Source organism: Xenopus laevis, chromosome 6L (assembly GCF_017654675.1).
Source record: "Xenopus laevis strain J_2021 chromosome 6L, Xenopus_laevis_v10.1, whole genome shotgun sequence".
Lineage (NCBI taxonomy): Eukaryota > Metazoa > Chordata > Amphibia > Anura > Pipidae > Xenopus > Xenopus laevis.
In genome coordinates, this window is record NC_054381.1 from 13,218,060 (window position 1) to 13,238,888 (window position 20,829).

At 40.0% G+C, this 20,829-nt stretch overlaps 1 protein-coding gene across 10 annotated transcripts in view; it reads right to left on the minus strand.

Annotated features, from left to right (window-relative positions):
• The window catches only part of kmt2c.L (lysine methyltransferase 2C L homeolog), a 173,555-nt gene that overhangs the window by 46,077 nt on the left and 106,649 nt on the right, over positions 1–20,829 (minus strand). For 7 of the 10 annotated variants that reach the window (XM_041565790.1, XM_041565789.1, XM_041565786.1 and 4 more), the window contains 12 exons: positions 14,223–14,342; positions 12,193–12,306; positions 11,021–11,122; positions 9,806–9,910; positions 8,999–9,180; positions 8,401–8,565; positions 7,771–7,877; positions 6,168–6,221; positions 4,327–4,539; positions 2,424–2,552; positions 2,059–2,178; positions 240–370 (listed from right to left, as the gene is read on the minus strand). In XM_041565790.1, the coding sequence (XP_041421724.1) occupies positions 240–370; positions 2,059–2,178; positions 2,424–2,552; positions 4,327–4,539; positions 6,168–6,221; positions 7,771–7,877; positions 8,401–8,565; positions 8,999–9,180; positions 9,806–9,910; positions 11,021–11,122; positions 12,193–12,306; positions 14,223–14,342 (1,542 nt within the window). The remainder of the gene's footprint in view (positions 1–239; positions 371–2,058; positions 2,179–2,423; positions 2,553–4,326; positions 4,540–6,167; positions 6,222–7,770; positions 7,878–8,400; positions 8,566–8,998; positions 9,181–9,805; positions 9,911–11,020; positions 11,123–12,192; positions 12,307–14,222; positions 14,343–20,829) is intronic. The other 3 variants (XM_041565787.1, XM_041565791.1, XM_041565792.1) reach the window with 3 other exon arrangements.

The window sequence follows — 20,829 nt, forward strand, 5'->3', positions numbered from 1 at the left end:
GTTGCTGCTGCATTTCTCACCCTCGGCTTATACTCGAGTCAATAAGCTTTCCCAGTTTTTGGAGGTAAAATTAGGTACCTCGGCTTATACTCGAGTATATACGGTATATAACGTTTACACAGGTGCCTTATATCCAACTGCACCACTATTCTCCAGGCACAGAACAACTGTCTCCTGCTGGGTGCTAGACTTCATATCTATAGAAACACCTATAATAGCAAACAAAAAGTGTCCGTTACCTGTAAATACGCAGGGAAAGTTTCTTCCAGTTTGTTTTTCTTTTTCCGGTAGCGTTTCTTGATCTTCTCTGTGCCGTCACAGCCAGGAATACAATCATCTACTGGTGTTTCTGGCAGATGTTCATTCCAGCCTTTAGATGGACATAAACGGGTCATTTGCCACTAGCAAAGTATGAATATCACAGTCTACAGTCACATGACTAGGTACTATCACCATACTGTTGCTTCCTAAAAACACAACGTATATCCTAACAACTGTGGATCCAGTGCTCGTGAGCATTTGGACAAACTAAGGTCCACTAGAATGGTTTACCAGTAGAATTCAATATAAGCAATTGCTGCTTGTGTCACATAGGGATTATACACCTCAATGATTAGATGCCTAGAAATAGAGAGATGCCAGGAAGTGCAGAATGAAGTCACTGGGCACAATTGGCAGCAGGAGTTAGTAAAAGCAGCATTAGGGCAGAGACACACGCTCAGATTTGGGGAGATTCACTCGCCCGGCGATAAATCGCCTCTTCTAATCTCCCCGAACAGAATCTGCGACAAAGGGTAAGTATAAAGTACGGGGCATTTCCCCGGGGGGCAGTTAGGCTGGGGGGGGAGGAAGGTGGGGGGTTTACGGTTTTTTTTCTAAAGGGTTGAAATCTCCTCTTCTTCGGGGCGACTAATCCCACCGAATTGCCCCCCGTCGGCTAGAATCTAAATCGGCAGCGGGATGTCACTCGGAGCGCTTCGTTTTCTGAAGTCGCCCGAAGTTTCCTCCTGAGGCAACTTCGGGCGACATCTGAAAACAAAGTGCACTGATTGCCACCCCACCGGCGATTTACATTCTAGCCAACAGGGGGCAATTCGGGGAGATTAGTCACCCCGAAGAAGAGGAGATTTGTTGATGGGTGACTAATCTCCCCGAATATGAGAGTGTCTCTCTGCCCTTAAAGGAGAATTCAACCCTGTAGAAAAAACAGATAGATACAAAGTAGATTACTGATATGTCAAGTCTAGACTAGAACCTACGCTGGGGAATTAGAATGTGCTGTACTCTTAAAGGGGTGGTTCACCTTTAGGTAAACGTTTAGTATGTTATAGAATGGCCAATTTTAAGCAACTTTTCAATCGGTCTTCATTAACTTTTTTTTTTATATATAGTTTTTGAACTATTTACCTCTTCTTCTGACTCTTCCCAGCTTTCAAATGGGGTCCCTGTCGCTACAAATGTATTGTTGTTAGGAATGCACCGAATCCAGGAATCGGTTCAGGATTCGGCCTTTTTCGTCAGGGTTCAGATTCGTCTGAATCGTTCTGCCTGGCTTAACCAAATGTGCATATGCAAATAAGGGTTGGGGAGTGAAATCGCGTGACTTTTTGTCACAAATCAAGGAAGTAAATTATGTTTTCCCCTTCCCATCCCTAATTTGCATATGCAAATTAGGATTCGGATTGGTATTCGGCCGAATCTTTCCTAAAGGATTCGGGGGTTCGCCCAAATCCAAAGTAGTGGATTCGGTGCATCTCTAATTGTTGTTGCAACTTTTTATTACTCCCCTTTCTATTCAGGCTTCTCCTATTCCTATTTAAGTCTCTTATTGAAATCAACGCATGGTTACTAGGGGAATTTGGACACTATCAACCAGATGGCTGAAATTGCAAATTGAAGAGCAGCTGAATATAAAGTTAAATAATGCAAAAACCACTAATAATAAATAATGAAAACCAATTGCAAATTGTCTCAGAATACCCCTCTCTACATCATACTAACAGTTAACAGAAAGGTGAACAACCCCTTTAATATGAAGCTTATTTTATATGCACGTACTTTCATCTTTGCCTGGAAGGAGCTCAGATACAGAACCTGAAGAATCTTTCCTGGAAAGTGACCTTCGGGATTTTCCTTGGCCAGTTCGGCTTCTTTGGCGCACCATAAATCCACCAATACCTGGTAGTAAGGACACCAGAAAACTAACATCAGTTAGTTGGAAATAGAAAACACCCAGTTCATTAAAAGTCTGATGCAGACAATAAATATGGGTGAAAGAATTTGGGGGGAATATTGTCCTAGCAACAAAAGCTGGTGACACTCAGGTTTCTCTCATGATGACTGTGGAAGTGCAGTAGCAGAACTGTAACTATACATAATACACATACATACGCCTAAGTTCCTGCTAATGTGTGACAGTGTACCTGGCCTGTAGGGCTTTCTCTTGCGTTTTTTCAATCCGTCCAATGCTTCTGTCCCTTTAGAGTCATCGTCTATAGGCTCCCGTTCTGGGCTGGAGTCGGACTTCACGTCGCAGTCCATGAGATCCACTTCTACAACACAAAATATATACACTATAAAGAACACAGCTTTTGAGTGACAGGATATAGAGCATCTTTTAAAGGGCAAGCTGTATCCTTTTGGCTGTTAGTTGAAACCTAAAGGGGAACTATCGCGAAAATTAATTAAATATCAATCAATTATTCTGCACCATGTCTGAAATAATCAAGTTTATGTTCACTTTTTCTCTCTCAGCATCTGTTTCTCTTCATTCTGTCTGCATGCAGCAGTTGGGTGTCAGATGAATGATCCAATATATCTTATAGGGGGGCTCCTTTTGCCTAGAAGATGTATTAGAGCTCACTCTATTAAAATCACCAGACATCATGTCTCTCTACATGCAGAATTTGTGCAAAAGGCAGTTATTTTGTTAGATTTTGTTTGTACAGGTATGGGACCTGTTATCCAGAATGCTCGGGACCTGGGGTTTTCCGGATAACGGATCTTTCTGTAATTTGGGTCTTCATGCCTTAAGTCTACTAGAAATTCATTTAAACATTAAATAACCACAATAGGCTGGTTTTGCTTCCAATAAGGATTAATTATATCTTAGTTTGGCTCAAGTACAAGCTACTGTTTTATTTTTACAGACGAAAAGGAAATCATTTTTAAAAATTTGGATTATTTGGATAAAATGGAGTCTATGGGAGACAGCCATTCCGTAATTCGGAGCTTTCTGGATATCGGGTTTCCGGATAAGGGATCCTATACCTGTACTGGAATCAGTTATTCAAGCTCTAATTCATCTGCTAGGAAAGGAGCCCCCTATAAGATATATTGGATCATTTATCTGACACCCAACTCCTGAATGAAGAGAGAATGAAGAGAAACAGATGCTGAGAGAGGGATAGTGAATATAAACTTGATTATTTCAGAAACAATGCAGAATTTTTAATTGATTGTATTTAGAAATGTTATTACTTCAGTATGAGAAAACGCATATTAAAATTCCATTTTCGCGATAGTTCCCTTTTAATACAGGTATGGGGCCTGTTATCCATAATGCTTGTGACATGGGGCTTTCCGGATAACAGATCTTTCCATAATTTGGATCTTCATACATTAAGTCCATTAGAAAATCATGTAACCATATGGGGGCAAATTTATCAAGGGTCGTATTTTGAATTCATGTTAGTTTTTTTTTTTCTTTTAAAACTCGGACGAAGTTAATTAACTTGAAAACTCAAATCATATTTGATTCAAATTCGAAAAACTCAAAAGCTTGATTTGCCTTTTTTTCTCAGAAAAAAACTCCCAAGTCAGGAAGGCTGCAAACATCACCGAATTGATCCCTGGACGTCTCCCATTGACTTATACAGCAATTCGGCGGGTTTAAGGTGGCGCATAGTCGAATTTGAGTTCTTAAAGGGCCAGAGTATGATAAATCTCGAAATTCAAATTAAAACTCGAATCGAGTTTTGACAACCCACAATTCAAATTTGAGAGTTTTGCCCCAAAAAAAAAAAAAGTGATCCTTAATAAATCTGACACTTAAATAAACCCAATAGGCTGGTTTTATTTAAAATAAGGATTAATTATATCTTAGTTGGGATCAAGTACAAGCTACTGTTTTATTATTACAGAGAAAAAGGAAATCATTTTTTAAAAATTTGGATTATTTGGATAAAATGGAGTCTATGGGAGACAGCCTTTCTGTAATTCAGAGCTTTCCAGATAATGGATCCCATACCTGTATAAAACATGTTGTTCTTTAAATTGCACTTTAGTAGCAAAGTGACAGACCAGATGTCAGACCTTAACACTTACCTCTGCTATCGTCCATCTCTTCATCTCTGGAGTGTTCCGACTGGGGATAGGGTGGGGTCTGCAGTACGGCCACACTATTTTGATTAATGATTTTTAACTTCAGCTTTGGTTTGGACCTCTTCTTTCGCTGGACTGTGATTGTTAAGCTCTGTAACTGCGAGAGCCCTGACTCTGTCAGACAGACTCCGTCCTGTGTGAAGGTTTTCAGCAGATCTAAAATAATTCATAAAGTATACAAGATTACCCAACTGATTCAGAGAGAGAAGGTCCCCGTATAAGCCAATTAGCTTCTGAGCTGGAATAGGAATCATTATACAGTGAAACCTCGATTTTAAGTCCCCTGATTTTAAGTGTTCCCCCATTTTAGATTTTTTATTTGTGGTCCCACCAATTTATAATGCATTTCAATGGGTGCATTTCCCTGATTTTAAGCAATGTTTTCCCAGATTTTACATCAAAATGTTGCCCTGAAGTGTATGAATGTTATTGTTTGTGAAATAGAGGTTTAAATGAGAACTAAACCCTAAAAATGAATGTGGCTAAAAATGCCATATTTTGTATACTGAACTTATTGCACAAGGCTAAAGTTTCAGCTTGTCAATAGCAGCAATGATCCAGGACTTCAAACTTGTCACAGGGGGTCACCATCTTGGAAAGTGTCTGTGACACTCACATGCTCAGTGGGCTCTGATTGGCTGTTGAGAAGCTAAGCTTAGGGCTCGTCACTAATTATCCAGCAGAAAATGAGCTTCCCTGTAATATAAGCTGATGTTACAGGTTTGCTGATTATTAAATTCTGATGCTAATTGCACTGGTTTCTGTGCTGCCATGTAGTAATTATGTGTATTAATTACTAATCAGCCTTATATTGTGACATTTCTATTCTATGTGTACTGTATATTGTGAGTGGCTCCCTAAGCTCAGTAAGTGACAGCAGCACAGAGGATGAGCAGTGAATCAGCAGAAAAGAAGATGGGGAGCTACTATGGCATCTTTGGAGACACAGATCTTTACTGCTAAAGGGCTGTGGTTGCCTTGGGTTGGTACAGAAGCCCATAACATTATGTACAACATTTCTAGCTACTTCTTTAGTTAAACATTAGTTCTCCTTTAAAATAGTAACCAGATTTATATTAAGGTTCTGTCTGTAAATGCTAAATTGCAATTAGTCTGTCCCTTATACAGTCCTGTACCAATCACTTGTTGCTTTAGGTTGTGTATGTGACTGACAGAGAGGCACATGCCCCCATAGTGTAACATTAACACTGCAATGTAACCCCTGTTATTAACACAGTCAATATAGTATCTCAAAATAAAACGGACTCCTGTGCTTATATCCTTTCAGTACTTGAAGAAAAAGTTACTTTAACACATTTCCCTGATTTTACATTGTCCTAGATTTTACATAAATTTTTCCTGGTCCAATAAAAACGTAAAATGGGGGTTCTACTGCATACAGCAGACCATCTCAGGAAAGGGGCTCAAAAAGCAGCACGCAGCATAGAATTTATACTTGATTGTTGCTTTAGTTGCCCATAGGGTTGCCACCTTTTCAAAAAAAATTTTACCGGACGGTGGGCGGGAACAAAAAGGGGTGGGCCGTGCGATGGACAGAAACCTGAAAAAGATTTGTAAATATTGAGCGAATTGGGGGCGGGCCAAGGGCTTTTTCTTAAGGGTATTACAAATTACCAGCAACTACATTGCCGGTAAATTTGTAATACCGGCCCCGGCAGGTGTTTTACCGGCTAGGCTGGTAAAGTACCGGCTGTGTGGCAACCCTAGTTGCCCACACAAACTGACATATTTATACACATTTATTTGCATATGTTTATTCTTACCAGATTCTCTTGTTTTTGGAACAATCTGAGCATCAGTCGTTGGTTCAATGTCTTCTAAAAGAAAATAAAAAGACCCATTTAACAAGTATTTAACATTCTCTGCATACATTTTGATCATAGAGGGGATTATTATGCAGTATAGACAGCAATGAAAAAATAAACACACTAACACATATAAACCAACACTTTACATTAATTTATAACAAACAGGGCCAACAATAATTTCAATAATTTAACTAGGGATGCATCGAATCCAGGATTCGGTTTGGGATTTGGCCTTTTTCAGTAGGATTCGGATTAGGACGAATCCTTCTGCCCGGCCGAACCGAATCTAAATTTGCATATGCAAATTAGGGACAGTAAGGAAATTGCATGACTTTTTGTTACAAAACATGGAAGTAAAACATGTTTTCCCCTTCCCACCCTAATTTGCATATGCAAATTAGGATTCGGTTCAGTATTCAGCCGAATCTTTTGAGAAGGATTCAGGGGTTCTGCCGAATCCAAAAATAGTGGATTCGGTGCATCCCTAAATTTAACAAACACATATTACAGAATAAAAATCATACATCAGAGGGCCCAGCTCACGCCATGCCTCAGGGGTGACTCCAGCATGCGCTCTAGCACAGCAAACAAGTCTACAATCTGTAGCATATCTATGTCTGGCCCTATCAATCTAAACAGTATGATATACTTTTAATAAGGAATTTCAAAACAAATAGAAAATGTTGGAATGCACTCACTCCTGTATAAGCACAAAACAGCAGATATGTTCCACGTCTATATTAACTCCATAAACTGATACAGGTACAATAAGATCTGGATTACGGGGTCAGACTCATTTCAATGAAATAATTAAAAAGTTTAAAGCATATTTCCTTCCTCTCAGTAATAATAAAACAGTATATTGTACTTGATCCCAACTAAGATATAATTAATCCTTATTGGAAGCAAAACCAGCCTATTGGGTTTATTTAATTACTACATGATTTTCTAGTAGACTTAAAGGTCAGCTGTTCAATTCGTCTTCATTGCTTATTTGTTTTTTATAGTTTTTGAAATTGTGCCATCTTCTTCTGACTCTTGCCAAATTTCAAATGGGGTCACTGGCCCCATCTTAAACAAAATGCTCTGTAAGGCTACAAATGTATTGTTATTGATATTTTTTATTACTCGTCTTTCTATTCATGCCCTTTCCAATTCATATTCCAGCCTCTTATTCAAATCAATGCATGGTTGCTGTGGTAATTTGGACCCTAGCAACCAGATTGCTGAAATTGTAAACTGGAGAGTTGCTAAATAAAAAACTAAACTCAAAAACCACAAATAATAAAAAAATAAAACCAATTGCAAATTGTCTCAGAATATCACTCTCTACATCATACAAAAAGGAGAACAACCCCTTTAAAGTATGGAGATCCAAATTACGGGAAGATCCCTTATCTGGAAAACCCCAATTCCTGAGTGTTCTGGATAACAGGTCCCATACCAGGTTTTAAATTCACTTTTTCAATATCTTACCTTAGGTATATACCTGGCACTTCAGACATATCTGGCAATCAGACATATACATCATAAAGAATACAGAGCAAATTTAGCTTACCTTTTGTTATTACATATGGCTTACATGCCACACAGTCAAACCCGCTGTCTGCAGCCAATTCAACCTCTGCCTCTGTGTTAAGGTTCTGACAGCTGGCATGAGACCACCTGAAACAAAAAATAACATTAAGGTTTTTTTATATTAAACTCCGAATGCCAAAAAAAACCAAAAATTGTGTTTTTTTAGTAAAAAATACACATTTTTTTTTTGTGAAAAAAAAACAACACATATTTTTCGGATTTATTATACCCCGAGGCTGGAAAAAGTCAGAATCCAAAAATTGGTCATCTGAGACCTGCTGAGGTTGCAAACAAGTCAATGGGAGAATTCCCAAAGATTTCTTGATCTGCTCTGGGTTTCGTGCAATGATCCAAAGTTGTTTTCGGTCAAAAATCTGAAAAAAAGTCTTTGGGTGGAAAATCCGAAAAAGATGCACAATTCGTTTTTTTCACAGTTTTTTTGCTGCAAAAATTTTTTTCAGGAAAGTGTATTGATAAATAAGGAGAAAAAAACAGCGCGGAAAATATTAAGAAAAATTCGGACTTTGATAAATGGGCCTCTTAAACTAAGGCTCCAGGCTATATTATGCGGGCCTGATAAGAATGGATGTGTGTGTGAGAGGGCACTTACCTACTGCACTGTCGGCACTGAAGAATAAGTTCCTCCTCGATGTAGTTCTGGCAGCAGACGGGACAGGTGGACAGGCTGGAGCAAGGAGCACACTGTGTGTAATTATTCTGCCATTCACACCTTAATCCTGGAGTTATTGCTTTGCAATTTGTGCAGGAGACACACCTAGAAGACAGTAACAAGTCAAACCGTTTCTATGCAAATTGCTTCAGCTTTTCTCCGTAATCCTCATCATAAGGGTCAGGGCACACAGGCAGATTCGGGGAGATTAGTCGCCAAATATCCAATTCTTCGGGCAACTAATCTCCCCGAACTGCCTTCCCGTCGTCTAAAATGTAAATCACCGGCGGGATGGCACTCGGAGCAATTTGTTTTCCGAAGCTGTTCAAAGTTGCCTGACGAAACTTTGGTCGACTTCAGAAACCGAATTGCTCCAAGTGCCATCCCACCGGTGATTTAAATTTTAGACTACGGGAAGGCAGTTTGGGGAGATAAGTCATCCCAAAGAAGAGGAGATTTGTCACCGGGCGACTAATCTCCCCGAATCTGCCTGTGTGCCCTGACCTTAAAACACTAAACCAGCAGCAGCAAAACCAACCATTTGCACTTCCAGCCTCCCTTGGGGACTGTCTGTAAAGGAGGATCCAGGCAGAAGGTATGGTAACTTATATCACAGTCATCACAGAGGAGCAGCCGCCCAGGATCTGTAGCTTTCCCACAAGCTTCACACACTGTGCACTCCAGGCACCTCCAGCCTTTGCGCAGGATCACTTTAGTTATCTACAAAAAGAGAACCACACACAAAGATAAATACCAGATAAATACTTGATAATTGTGCACACTGATATAATATGAAACCGGAAACAAGAGTGCGCCAAGGTAGGAGATGCCTAGTTGCTACGGTTTAGAAATTCTTCATAAAAATAATCCTTCATAAAAATAAGCAATCTTCACTTAATAGGTATTTTTTCTCCTAAACTGATATTCAAAACCACAAATAGTAAAATATTAAACTATTTATGCCCACTAGAGGCATTAGCACATTTTGTTTTAGTGTTCTTCACTGCTAAAACCCACAACAATTTAGTATTCTTCGTGCAAACCATAAATAAAGGCAACACGAGGGAATTTTCTTAACAAAATTACTATTGTATGTATAACCGATGTGTGTTTCAAAGAAGTTTCTAATGCAAATGCTTCAAATGTTTTGACTTTTAAAATGGCTGACTGCGGCAGGAGAGGATCAAACCACGTGGAATGCCTGAAAGAGCAGAATACCTAGTGGGGTCGGTGGATTAATGGCAGCATTAAAGACAGACTTAACTAAAAATGGTGGATAGGGGCACCATCATTGTGTGGCTGGTTTTTATATGGTGAAAAAAAAAACTCCATTTCTTCTACTGACCTTAATACTGACACAGTAGGGATGGTAACACTGTCCACACTGGGAGCAAGCGAGTAACCTTCCTTCAGCTCCTTGGCCAAAACTGCCACATACAAGACACATATCCTAGAAGGGAACAAAAGAATATTAATTAGGCCTTCTATAGACAGCTTCTGCAATGTGTATTACAAGCCCACACTATACATTCATGGAAAGCAATACAGCTTCACATATCATGTGCCACTTCCAACTGCCCGCTGGGAAGCTCCACCGAGCACATGAAATTGCACTGGGTTTATTGGTCCATCCCCAATGACATCAATGATAACTTTCATGCAGTGAGAGAGCAGGTATTTTAAAGGAGTGGTTCACCTTATGGTTAATGTTTAGTATGTAATAGAATAGTCTATTCTCAGCAAATTACCAATTGGTCTTTATTTTTTATATTTTTTAATTATTTGCACTCTTTCCTGCTTTCAAATGGGAGATACTGATCAAGGCAGAAAAAAAAACTATTGCCCTGAGAAGCAACAATTTTGTTATTGCTACTTTTTTATTACTTATCTTTCTAGTTAAGCACTCCTCTGGTATTATTCCTGTCTCTCTTTCAAACCACTGTTTGGTTGCTAGGTTAAATTGGACTCTAGCAACCAGATAGCTGCCAAAAAATCTGCTAAACAAAAAGCTAAATAATTATTAACATTATTAACATTTATTTATATAGTGCCAGCATATTTCGCAGCGCTGATTCAACTGCAAATAATAAAAAATGAAGACAAAATGCAAAATGTCTCAGAATATCACTCTCTACGTCATATTAAAAGGTCATTTAAAGTTGAATAACCCCCTTTAACACTAGGAACAGAGGCAAACAAAGTTCCTAATGGCAAAGTTCTATTTCAGATATATTTAGAGCCAATACAGTCTTTATCCAACAGGATATGCCTGATCAATATCTGGCCTATTTTCAGCCAGATATTGGTCGAGAAGGCTCCAGGCCAATAAGCTGCCAACTTCTTATTTCTATAAGGGGCGTATATTACATTTTTGTTTTTACAAAAGCTCCCCTTTTAAAGAAGAAATAGCTAGTTATGCTATAGGCTATAAACATATAAATATCCCTATGACAGGGGTGATGGCATTAATTAATATTTTTCACCATGTTGCATTGTGCATGTTACAAGCAAAATATAATTTAAAGCGGAGAGTATCAGCACCCCAGCATTACATTCATACCTGATTTAAGGTGAACTTGTCACTTCTGGAAAATAAAACAACTGTATTGTGCATTGAGGTTTCTTCCTCTTCTTTGTATGATGACACATCAAATGTGGTGATCTGCGTTAGAGAGTGAGTGCATGTCAATAGGCTACGAGATCAAGCAGCTCTGTTACATGAAATGTGCTTCCTGGTTATTCCAGCATTGAAAGCTTTGGCTGGTGGATTTGCATTATCTACAGGAGACTAGCAAACAAACTATGAATAAGGTGCAGAGACGCACATGGAGATTCGGGGAGATTTAGTTGCCAAATTGCCTCTTCTTCGGGCGACTAATTTCCCCGAACTGCCTTCTCTTCATGTTCCGTAGTCGCCCAAAGTTTCAGAAAACGAATCGGTCTGAGTGCCATCCCGCTGGCATTTTAGATTTTAGCTCACGGGATGGCACTCGGAGCGCTTCGTTTTCCAAAGTTTCCTCGGGAGACAACTTTGGTTACTACGGAAAACAAAGTGCTCCACGTGCCAACCCGGCAGCGATTTTAACCGGTGGCATGGCTCTCAGAGCACTTCATTTTCCAAGGTCGCCCGAAGTTTCCTCGGGTGGCAACTTCGGGCGACTACGGAAAACAAAGCGCTCTGAGTGCCATCTGTCCGGCAATATCGATTCTAGCCGGCAAGATGGTACTCGGAACGCTTCGTTTTCCAAAGTCACCCGGAATTTCCTCGGGAGGCAACTGCCTTCTCTTCGTTTTCCGTAGTCGCCCAAAGTTTCAGAAAACGAATTGGTCTGAGTGCCATCCCGCTGGCAAGTTAGATTTTAGCTGACGGGATGGCACACGGAGCGCTTCGTTTTCCAAAGTTTCCTCGGGAGACAACTTCGGGTTAATACGGAAAACAAAGCGCTCCGAGTTCCATCCCGCCGGCGATTTTATTCAGCGGGATGGCACTCGGATCGCTTCATTTCCAAGGTCGCCGAAGTTTCCGCGGGAGGCAACTTCGGGCAATTACAGAAAACAAAGCGCTTCGAGTGCCATCCAGCCGGCGATTTAGATTCTAGCTGGAGGTAAGGCAGTTCGGGTAGCTTAGTCGCCGAAGAGGCGATTTGTCCCTGGGCGGCTAATCTCCCCGAATCTCCACCTGTGTCTCTACCCTAACAGTGGACAAAATGAAGTTAGAATGAATTGAGTTACCCCTGGAAATATGAAGTTGTTAATGGGAGCTTTTAATTTTGCCCGGCCACGTCCACCGCGCCCTGAGAGTCCGGAACCACGTGGCCTTCTCTTAGGAAATCCTGAGCCTCGGCCCTGTTGGGGAAGAAAAGAGATATGAGTAAAGAAAAACTTGTTTAAATATTTCCAAATAAACAGAGCAAACAACCTGATTAGTGTAATTTGCCCACCAACGTGTGTGAAATCCTTAGCCAGCAGCTTGACACCAAGAGGTCTACCCAAAGTAACTCGGCTCCTAAGGACAGTTGACTTTCCAATATACAATATGGCAGAGTCCAGCTGATTAACAGACCTAGAATGGAACTGACTTTGGCTAAATTGTTTCAGGAGTCAGAACGTAGAGATTTTATCAGGACAGGACCAATAGCTTGGGGGAATCTTCAACATTAAGACTGTTATCTTGAAAACATGATCATTCCCCGGTCTGGAACATCATCCTTCGGCAAAACCATTCCATTGCTATCATCAAATTAAATATGAACAAAACTGAGCTTGAGCCCAACCGATCGGTTATATCCAGGGTACAAGGACTTCTGTTCTTTGGGCATAACCCGAAATCAAATTTAAACTGATTCTGTTGTGATTTGTATGATGTAGTTTTTATTTCTAAATTACCCTGTTTACACCGCAAATAATTCACTCTACAATATAACATTTAATTCCTGAACCAACAAGTGTATTTTTTTTTTTTAGTTCTCAGGTCATTTTGCCTGGTCATGTGATTTCAGAAAGAGCCAGCACTTTAGGATGGAACTGCTTTCTGGCAGGCTGTTGTTTCTCCTACTCAATGTAACTGAATGTGTCTCAGTGGAACCTGGATTTTACGACAGTGTTGTTTTGGGGGGGAAAGAGAGGGAGGGGATATCACTCCAATGGATTTCAGTGCAGAATTCTGCTGGAGCAGCACTATTAAGTGATGCTTTTTGAAAAAAACATTTTATCCCATGACAGTATCCCTTTAATGACAATATCTGCATGTGTGTACCAATATAATCATACCTAACCTCAAATGTAATGACAAGATCTGTTTGTTTCAGCATTGATTTAAAACAAAACTACATTGAGAGAACACACAAATATAAGTGTTTTGTAGCACAGGTACAGGCAAAGCTAGCATTTTTATGAAGGTCTTAGAGTCACTTAGAGCACCTCCACCATCAATCAGGTCAATAATTAAGAAACTACCCATCAAGGGAAGCGTTCAGAGGCTTCAGAGCATGGGGGTCAGATCTATCCATGCTTGACCACTCAGTTGAACAGAAGTCACTCATATGATTGGTGAAACATTTTCAGGATTAGTCAACAAGTCTAGCTGCTTTGGACTTAGTAGACCTTGTATATCATGACCTGCTTGAAGGAAACGATTCACACGTAGCCTTAAATATTGCAAATTCTGCACAATAAGGATGAATTGCAGCCACTGAGCATAGGAGAATGTACGTGAATATGGAAGGAGAATATACTTACATTACACTGACGAGCCACATAGAACTCAAGGGGAAAGCCATGATAAGACAGTTTATGGCCTATGATTAAGCGTCTTAGAGAGATGAAATGTGTAACGCTTGAGAAGATTGCTTGAGTAAAGACTTTTTCTACTTTTTAACCAACCTTCTTTTGGTCTGATTTATACCTGGCTTCCTAGAGTGCCCTAAACATTTCATTTTTTTCTGTATAAAGACAGTTTAAGTCTATGCAAGGGATCTGCAGCCAGTGGCTCCTCAGCTTCTGCTAACTGTCAGCTACTGGCAGCTGGAGCACATAGTGAACTGTAGTGCAGCAGTTGGAGAGCCACAAAGACAGAACCCCAGGCCAGTTTATAAGAATGGCATTTATAGTTGTTGAATACCAAGGAAATAGTAGTTGAGTCAGAGAGAGAAACCATCTGCATTCAGCCAATCATATCCTACAAGAAACACATCTAGTAGACACTTGAGCCACAAGGTAAACAGATTTTAAAGCAAATGACAGAAGTAGAAATGCTTATTTACCACTTTGATGCTCCAATATGGATTGCCGAGAAGCTGTCTGCTTTTTAAAATGTCCCAACCTTCTGAGCCATCGGGGGACCAGGAAGGTGGGCTCACTGTATTATGGGTACTCCAAGCCCCCTAAGACACGGCAGGTGAAAAAATATAGATGTGTAAACTCAGCAGCGGAAATAAAAATCAAAGCCAGCAACAAAAAGGGGTTAGAGCAAAGCATATGTAGACAATAATGACATTTAGGACAAACGGTCAGAGGATGCCACGAAGAAACGTTGCAATTCTTGCACAAAAAGCCTTGTGATGTTTGGGATGAGCATGTTTAGCAAGGGAAGAAGAATGGCACCCTCTCTGCAGAAGGACGGCATGCAATGCTTATGGAAAATACTCTCTGTACTCTCTTATTTAAGGAGAAGGAAAGTTTCCATGGTAGTTTATTACTAATAGATTAGCCACAACAGTGCTTTCCATACCTGAATAGGTATGGTATAGGTATGGTAGCTCTAGATGCTGATTCTGTTTGTTTAGGATAGCAGCTGCCACATTAGCTTGCTGTGACATCACTTCCTGCCTGAGTCTCTCCCTGCTCACTCATAGCTCTGAGCTCAGATTACAACAGGGAGGGGGAAGCAAACTGAGCATGCTCAAGCCCTAGCCCTGGAGGTTTATGCTGAAAACAGGAAGTCTGATACAGAAGCCCATGAGTACACAATAGAAGGAAAGAAATGTGGTGTTTATTTTGACAGAGGACTCAGGGCAGCATTACTTTGAGGGTTTACTGGTGTATTTATGTAGACTTTTCTGATAAAGCTTACTTAGTTTTAACCTTTCCTGCTCCTTTAAAGAGGAACTGTACTATAGGGATGGGATGCATTATATGGAAACCCATTATCCAGAAAGCTTCCGAATTACAGAATGTCTGTCTCCCATAATCACCATTTTATCCAAATAATCCAAATTTTTAAAATAATTTCCTTTTTCCTTTTCTGTGTAATAATAAAACAGTAGCTTGTACTTGATCCCAACTAAGATATAATTAATCCTTATTGGAGGCAAAAACAGCCTATTGGGTTTATTTAATGTTTACATGATTTTCTACTAGACAAGGTATGGAGATCCAAATTATGGAAAGATCAGTCACCTGGAAAACCTCAGGTCCAGAGCATTTTGGATAACAGATCCCATGCCTATACCAACAGACCCACTAAGATTTTTCTCCCCAAATTTGTCTAGGTGCAACCAACTGACCTGGACCGAAACTACAGGCGAGGTGGTCCCACCAAGGCCTATGATTAAGTGTTCATGACACGAAACGCGTAAGGCTGTGGATACAATAAACTTTCTTCTCTTTGAATTATTTGCCTGGTGGAAGTTTGCCTTCATTGAGTGCCTGCTCCATAAAGGTTTTTCATTTTGTCCTCTCCCTGTGCTGAGGGTTCAGGGCGGTGCACCCGGGCCTTTTCCTTCTTGTAGTGAGTAATCACTTTATACTCAGAGACCCTAATAGCTCAAATTTATTATTGGTCCTACCAAGGACATTCGATATATCAAGAAAAAAGCCTATCTCCCTGACAGCTGCTAGGCCCATGGCCTGAGGGTTAAGTGAATATGTAGGTGGCATCTCCAATGAGACAACACTCTGTAGATATAAAACTAGAGGCAAAACCCAATACATATCAGTATGGACAGCTGTACAGGGGTAGAGGGGAGAAACTTTTCATTTGATGGATAAAACAGCTCTAAAATCCCCAGCCATGGAGGCAGCAACAAGCAGAGCAGCATCTTATTGCTCACACCACCTGCAAATTCATTAAAACCTCATGTCACCGGCATAGCACCCCAAACTAGAGTCAATGAACCTCAAGTAAATTCATAATTTGTGTAAATGGCTAAATACTGGAGATTAAAGGGCAAAAGTACTCATATGAGCAGGGTTCCTATACACGACTATGCATTGTTTTTTAAAGGATATTATTTTATACGAGTATATGAGGACAGTCATCTGTGAATGCCCCCTCCCATATGAGGATACCAAGGAAGGGAACACAACATTAACTATTAAATACTGTGCTGTTTGTAGAAAGATCATATTTTTATTTGAAGATAAAGGTCATTTTCTTAGGCTGGGCTTTTGGGGACGGTTATTAAAATGTACTAAAGTATCATTGAACTGTCATGGCTGAAGACACCAGAGTTGATAATCATACTACAGGTATGGGACCTATTATCCAGAATGCTCGGGACCTGGGGTTTTCCGGATAACGGATCTTTCCGTAATTTGGGTCTTCATGCCTTATGTCTACTAGAAATTCATTTAAACATTAAAAAAACCCAATAGGCTGGTTCTGCTTCCAATAAGGATTAATTATATCTTAGTTGGGATCAAGTACAAGCTACATTTTTATTATTACAGAGAAAAAGGAAATCATTTTAAAAAAATTTGGATTATTTGGATAAAATGGAGTCTATGGGAGACAGCCATTCCGTAATTCGGAGCTTTCTGGATATTGGGTTTCCGGATAAGGGATCCTATACCTGTACAAAGTAGGGATACACCAAATCCAGGATTCGGTTTGGGATTCAGCCTTTTTCAGCAGGATTTAGATCCTTCTGCCCGGCTGAACCAAATCCAATTTGCATATGCAAATTAAGGGCAGGAGGGAAATCGTGTGACTTTTTTTCACAAAACAAGAAAGTATAAAAAAATGTTTCCCCCTTCCATCCCTAATTTGCATATGCAAATTAGGATTTGCATTCGGTTTGGTATTCGGCTGAACCTTTCACAAGGGATTCGGCCGAATCCAAAATAGTGGATTCAGTGCATCCCTACTACAAAGCAACCAGGGCTTCTGCTTCCAACTACATTTTACATGAACTGGATAGAAAAATGATTATTTTAGGGAAAATATTACCTATTGGATTATATATTATTTCTGCACGATAAAATGGACCTAAACACAAGATGCACCAACATTTTACATGTAAAACTGTAAGGAAATGATCCAGAATGCTGAATTAAAGGAAAAACAACCATACTGGGTGCCTTATGGTCCTTTTTAATCAGATGTATTAATGTGCGTACATTCATTTTATATACTTATTTCTAGGGATGCACTGAATCCACTATTTTGGATATGGCCGAAACCCCAGAATCCTTTGTAAAAGATTTGGCTGAATACCGAACCAAATTCTAATTTGCATATGCGAATTAGGGGTGGGAAGGGAGAAATTTTTTTATACCTTATTTTGTGACAAAAAGTTGCGCAATTTCCCTCCCCTAATTTGCATATGCAAATTAGGATTCAGATTTGGTTCAGCCGGACAGAAGGATTCAGCTGAATCCGAATCCTGCTGAAAAAGGCTGAATCCTGCACGAATCCTGGATTCGGTGCATCCCTACTTATTTCCCATATTTAAATTCTGTAACCACCAGAGATCAGCCATCTTGCCTCCTTCCGCCCTTTCTCCCCCTTAGTTACACTTGACTCCACTCTTATCATCCTTTGTGCCATTTGCTCCTCTACCTTTTTTCTTGCTTTTGCCATTGCCTCCATTTTCCCTGTACTATTCTGTGGTTAAGACACCCAAAAAATATCTAGTTCCACAAATAGTTGTTCCGAGTATCTATTCTAGTGCGGCCTACAGTTCTAACAAGAGATCTGAAACCTGCCCATCTCAGCTATAAATTAACTCTAGTGACATTTTATATATATATATATATATATATATATATATATATATATATATATATATATATATATATATATATATATATATATATATATATATATATATATATATATATATATATATATATAGTGAAAAAGGATTGCGGCACTCACAGGGTTTTAGTGAAAAACAAAAAATATTTTATTATTAAGCCTCAACGTTTCGATCCCCCACAGGGATCTTCGTCAGGAGCAAAAACAAACAAACATGCTCCTGACGAAGATCCCTGTGGGGGGATCGAAACGTTGAGGCTTAATAATAAAACATTTTTTGTTTTTTCACTAAAACCCTGTGAGTGCCGCAATCCTTTTTCACTGCTTATTTCCCATGCTGGCACCCAGGAGATATATATATATATATTAACCTCTTTCAGGGACAAACGGGAGGCAGACACTTTGGGATAATAAAACATACTAATTGCTACTCCAATTCCCAATAATACACTCAATTGTGGCACAATAACAAAGCTGCAATCGTTACTTATATTTGTTCCTAATAACAGGCCTAAATGTGCCTTTAATAAAGCTTTACAATATTTAAAATAAGAACAAATAACATTCCATAAAACAGTCAGAATGGGAAGCAGAGTGACATTGGCACACAAAGCAAAAAGATGGCTCTGGCATGAGCTGGCCAAATAGAAGGGTTCCATGCAAGCGTGTGGTTAATGCGGGGGCCCCAGGAAAGGATAATTAGGAAAGCCAAGGCAAGACAGACTGTAATGAGGGGTCTCAGTCTGGTGGAAGCAATAATGGGGAGCTGCTATGGACACAGAGAGTTCAGTGGGCTGTTTACTACTTACACTTTCCCCCAAATCCCTAAACCATAAAACAGGTTTTGTATTATTTGGGCTGTTCTGCAAGGGCAGGGATCCCCAACCTTTTGAACCCATGAGCAACATTCAGAAGTAAAAGGAGTTGGGGAGCAACACTAGCATGAAAAATGTTCTTGGGGTGCCAAATAAGGGCTCTGATTGGCCATTTAGTAGCCCTTATGTGGATTGTCAACCTACATTGAGGCTTTGTTTGACAGTGCACCTGTTTTTTATACAACCAAAACTTGCCTCCAAGTCTTGAATTCAAAAATAGGCACCTGCTTTGAGGCCACTGAGAGCAACATCCAAGGGGTTGGAGAGCAACATGTTGCTCACGAGCTACTGGTTGGGGACCACTGTGCAAGGGGGATAGTTTGGAGCAATCCAATTGTAAAAATAAGTCAACCCCGAACCCCTAAGAATTAGGACTTTACACCTGCTTTCTTAAGTGCTTCTAGCTCATTATGTGGGAACTCCTCTTTCTAAATAAAGCAAGGCTCATTCTTTATATTCTTTACAATGGTTACATCTTAAATGACCAAGCCATAAATCCAAGTGGGAGCACGTGTCTGTGAAATACAGGAACATGTAGCCTAAAGCAGATCAGACAGGGAGATCTGCCCCCCACTAGGGCCCAACAATCAGATCACAACGAGAAGAATACGGGTGGTTGGATCGAGGACCACATTAACGAACCAATGCTGTCCTTGATCCAACAGGATTTTTAAATGCCAGAAATCGATCGGGGAAGGCCCCATACACTGCCAAATAAGCTGCCGACTTGATCTATCAGCAGCTTATATCTGTCCGTGTATAGGGGCTTTAAAGAAGAACTAAACCCTAAAAATGAATATGGCTAAAAATGCCATATTTTATTAACTGAACTTATTGCACGAGGCTAAAGTTTCAGCTTGTCAATAGCAGCAATGATCCAGGACTTCAAACTTGTCACAGGGGGTCACCATCTTGGAAAGTGTCTGTGACACTCACATGCTCAGTGGGCTCTGATTGGCTGTTGAGAAGCTAAGCTTAGGGCTCGTCACTAATTATCCAGCAGAAAATGAGCTTCCCTGGCTGTAATATAAGCTGATGCTACAGGTTTGCTGATTATTAAATTCTGATGCTAATTGCACTGGTTTCTGTGCTGCCATGTAGTAATTATCTGTATTAATTACTAATCAGGCTTATATTGTGACATTTCTATTCTATGTGTACTGTATATTGAGTGTGGCTCCCTAAGCTCAGTAAGTGACAGCAGCACAGAGCATGTGCAGTGAATCAGCAGAAAAGAAGATGGGGAGCTACTGGGGCATCTTTGGAGAGACAGATCTTTACTGCTAAAGGGCTGTGGTTGCCTTGGGCTGGTACAGAAAACCAAAACATAACGTACAACATTTATACCTACTTCTTTAGTTAAGCTTTAGTTCTCCTTTAAGTGATAGCTGCCATTGACTAATTAAGTAGACTGCAAAACGCAAGCTTTTGGGAGTTCTTACAACTCTTCTTCAGGCATGATACCAGTCGTAGTTAGTGTTATCACCTACTCTACATTGTCCTCTTTGGATCGGTGACAAGAGATGGCTACATGCACAATAAGGCTAGTCAAGAGCAAGTGGTCATTGCTTAGGATCAGTCCTGACTTGCCCTCATAGATTGAGTCCTTGGTAGATGCCAAATGACCTACACGGAGAAATCACTAAAGCTTTGATTTATCTATTCATGAACTTTAAAGGCATTATTGTTCCTCTATAGCCAGCATTGCCCAATCACACAAAATAATGTCAGACAAGAGATCACACATCCAGGATCAGAAAACCTTCCTCGGCGTTTGAATTTAACATAGAAAGGGGTTTATGTGCCACAAACCTGAGCCAATATAATGCTCAGAGATTCATCTTTCACATGGCACCAGATAATGGATTCTCCCAACAAAAGCACATTTAAAGAAGTATAAAAAAAATGACCTTACTTTGAAACAACTGTGGCATGAGCCACCCGAGATATGTTATGACATATGTTAACAGTATGGTGCTTTTGTGGCATTCCAATGCGTTATTTATGTTTTTAATG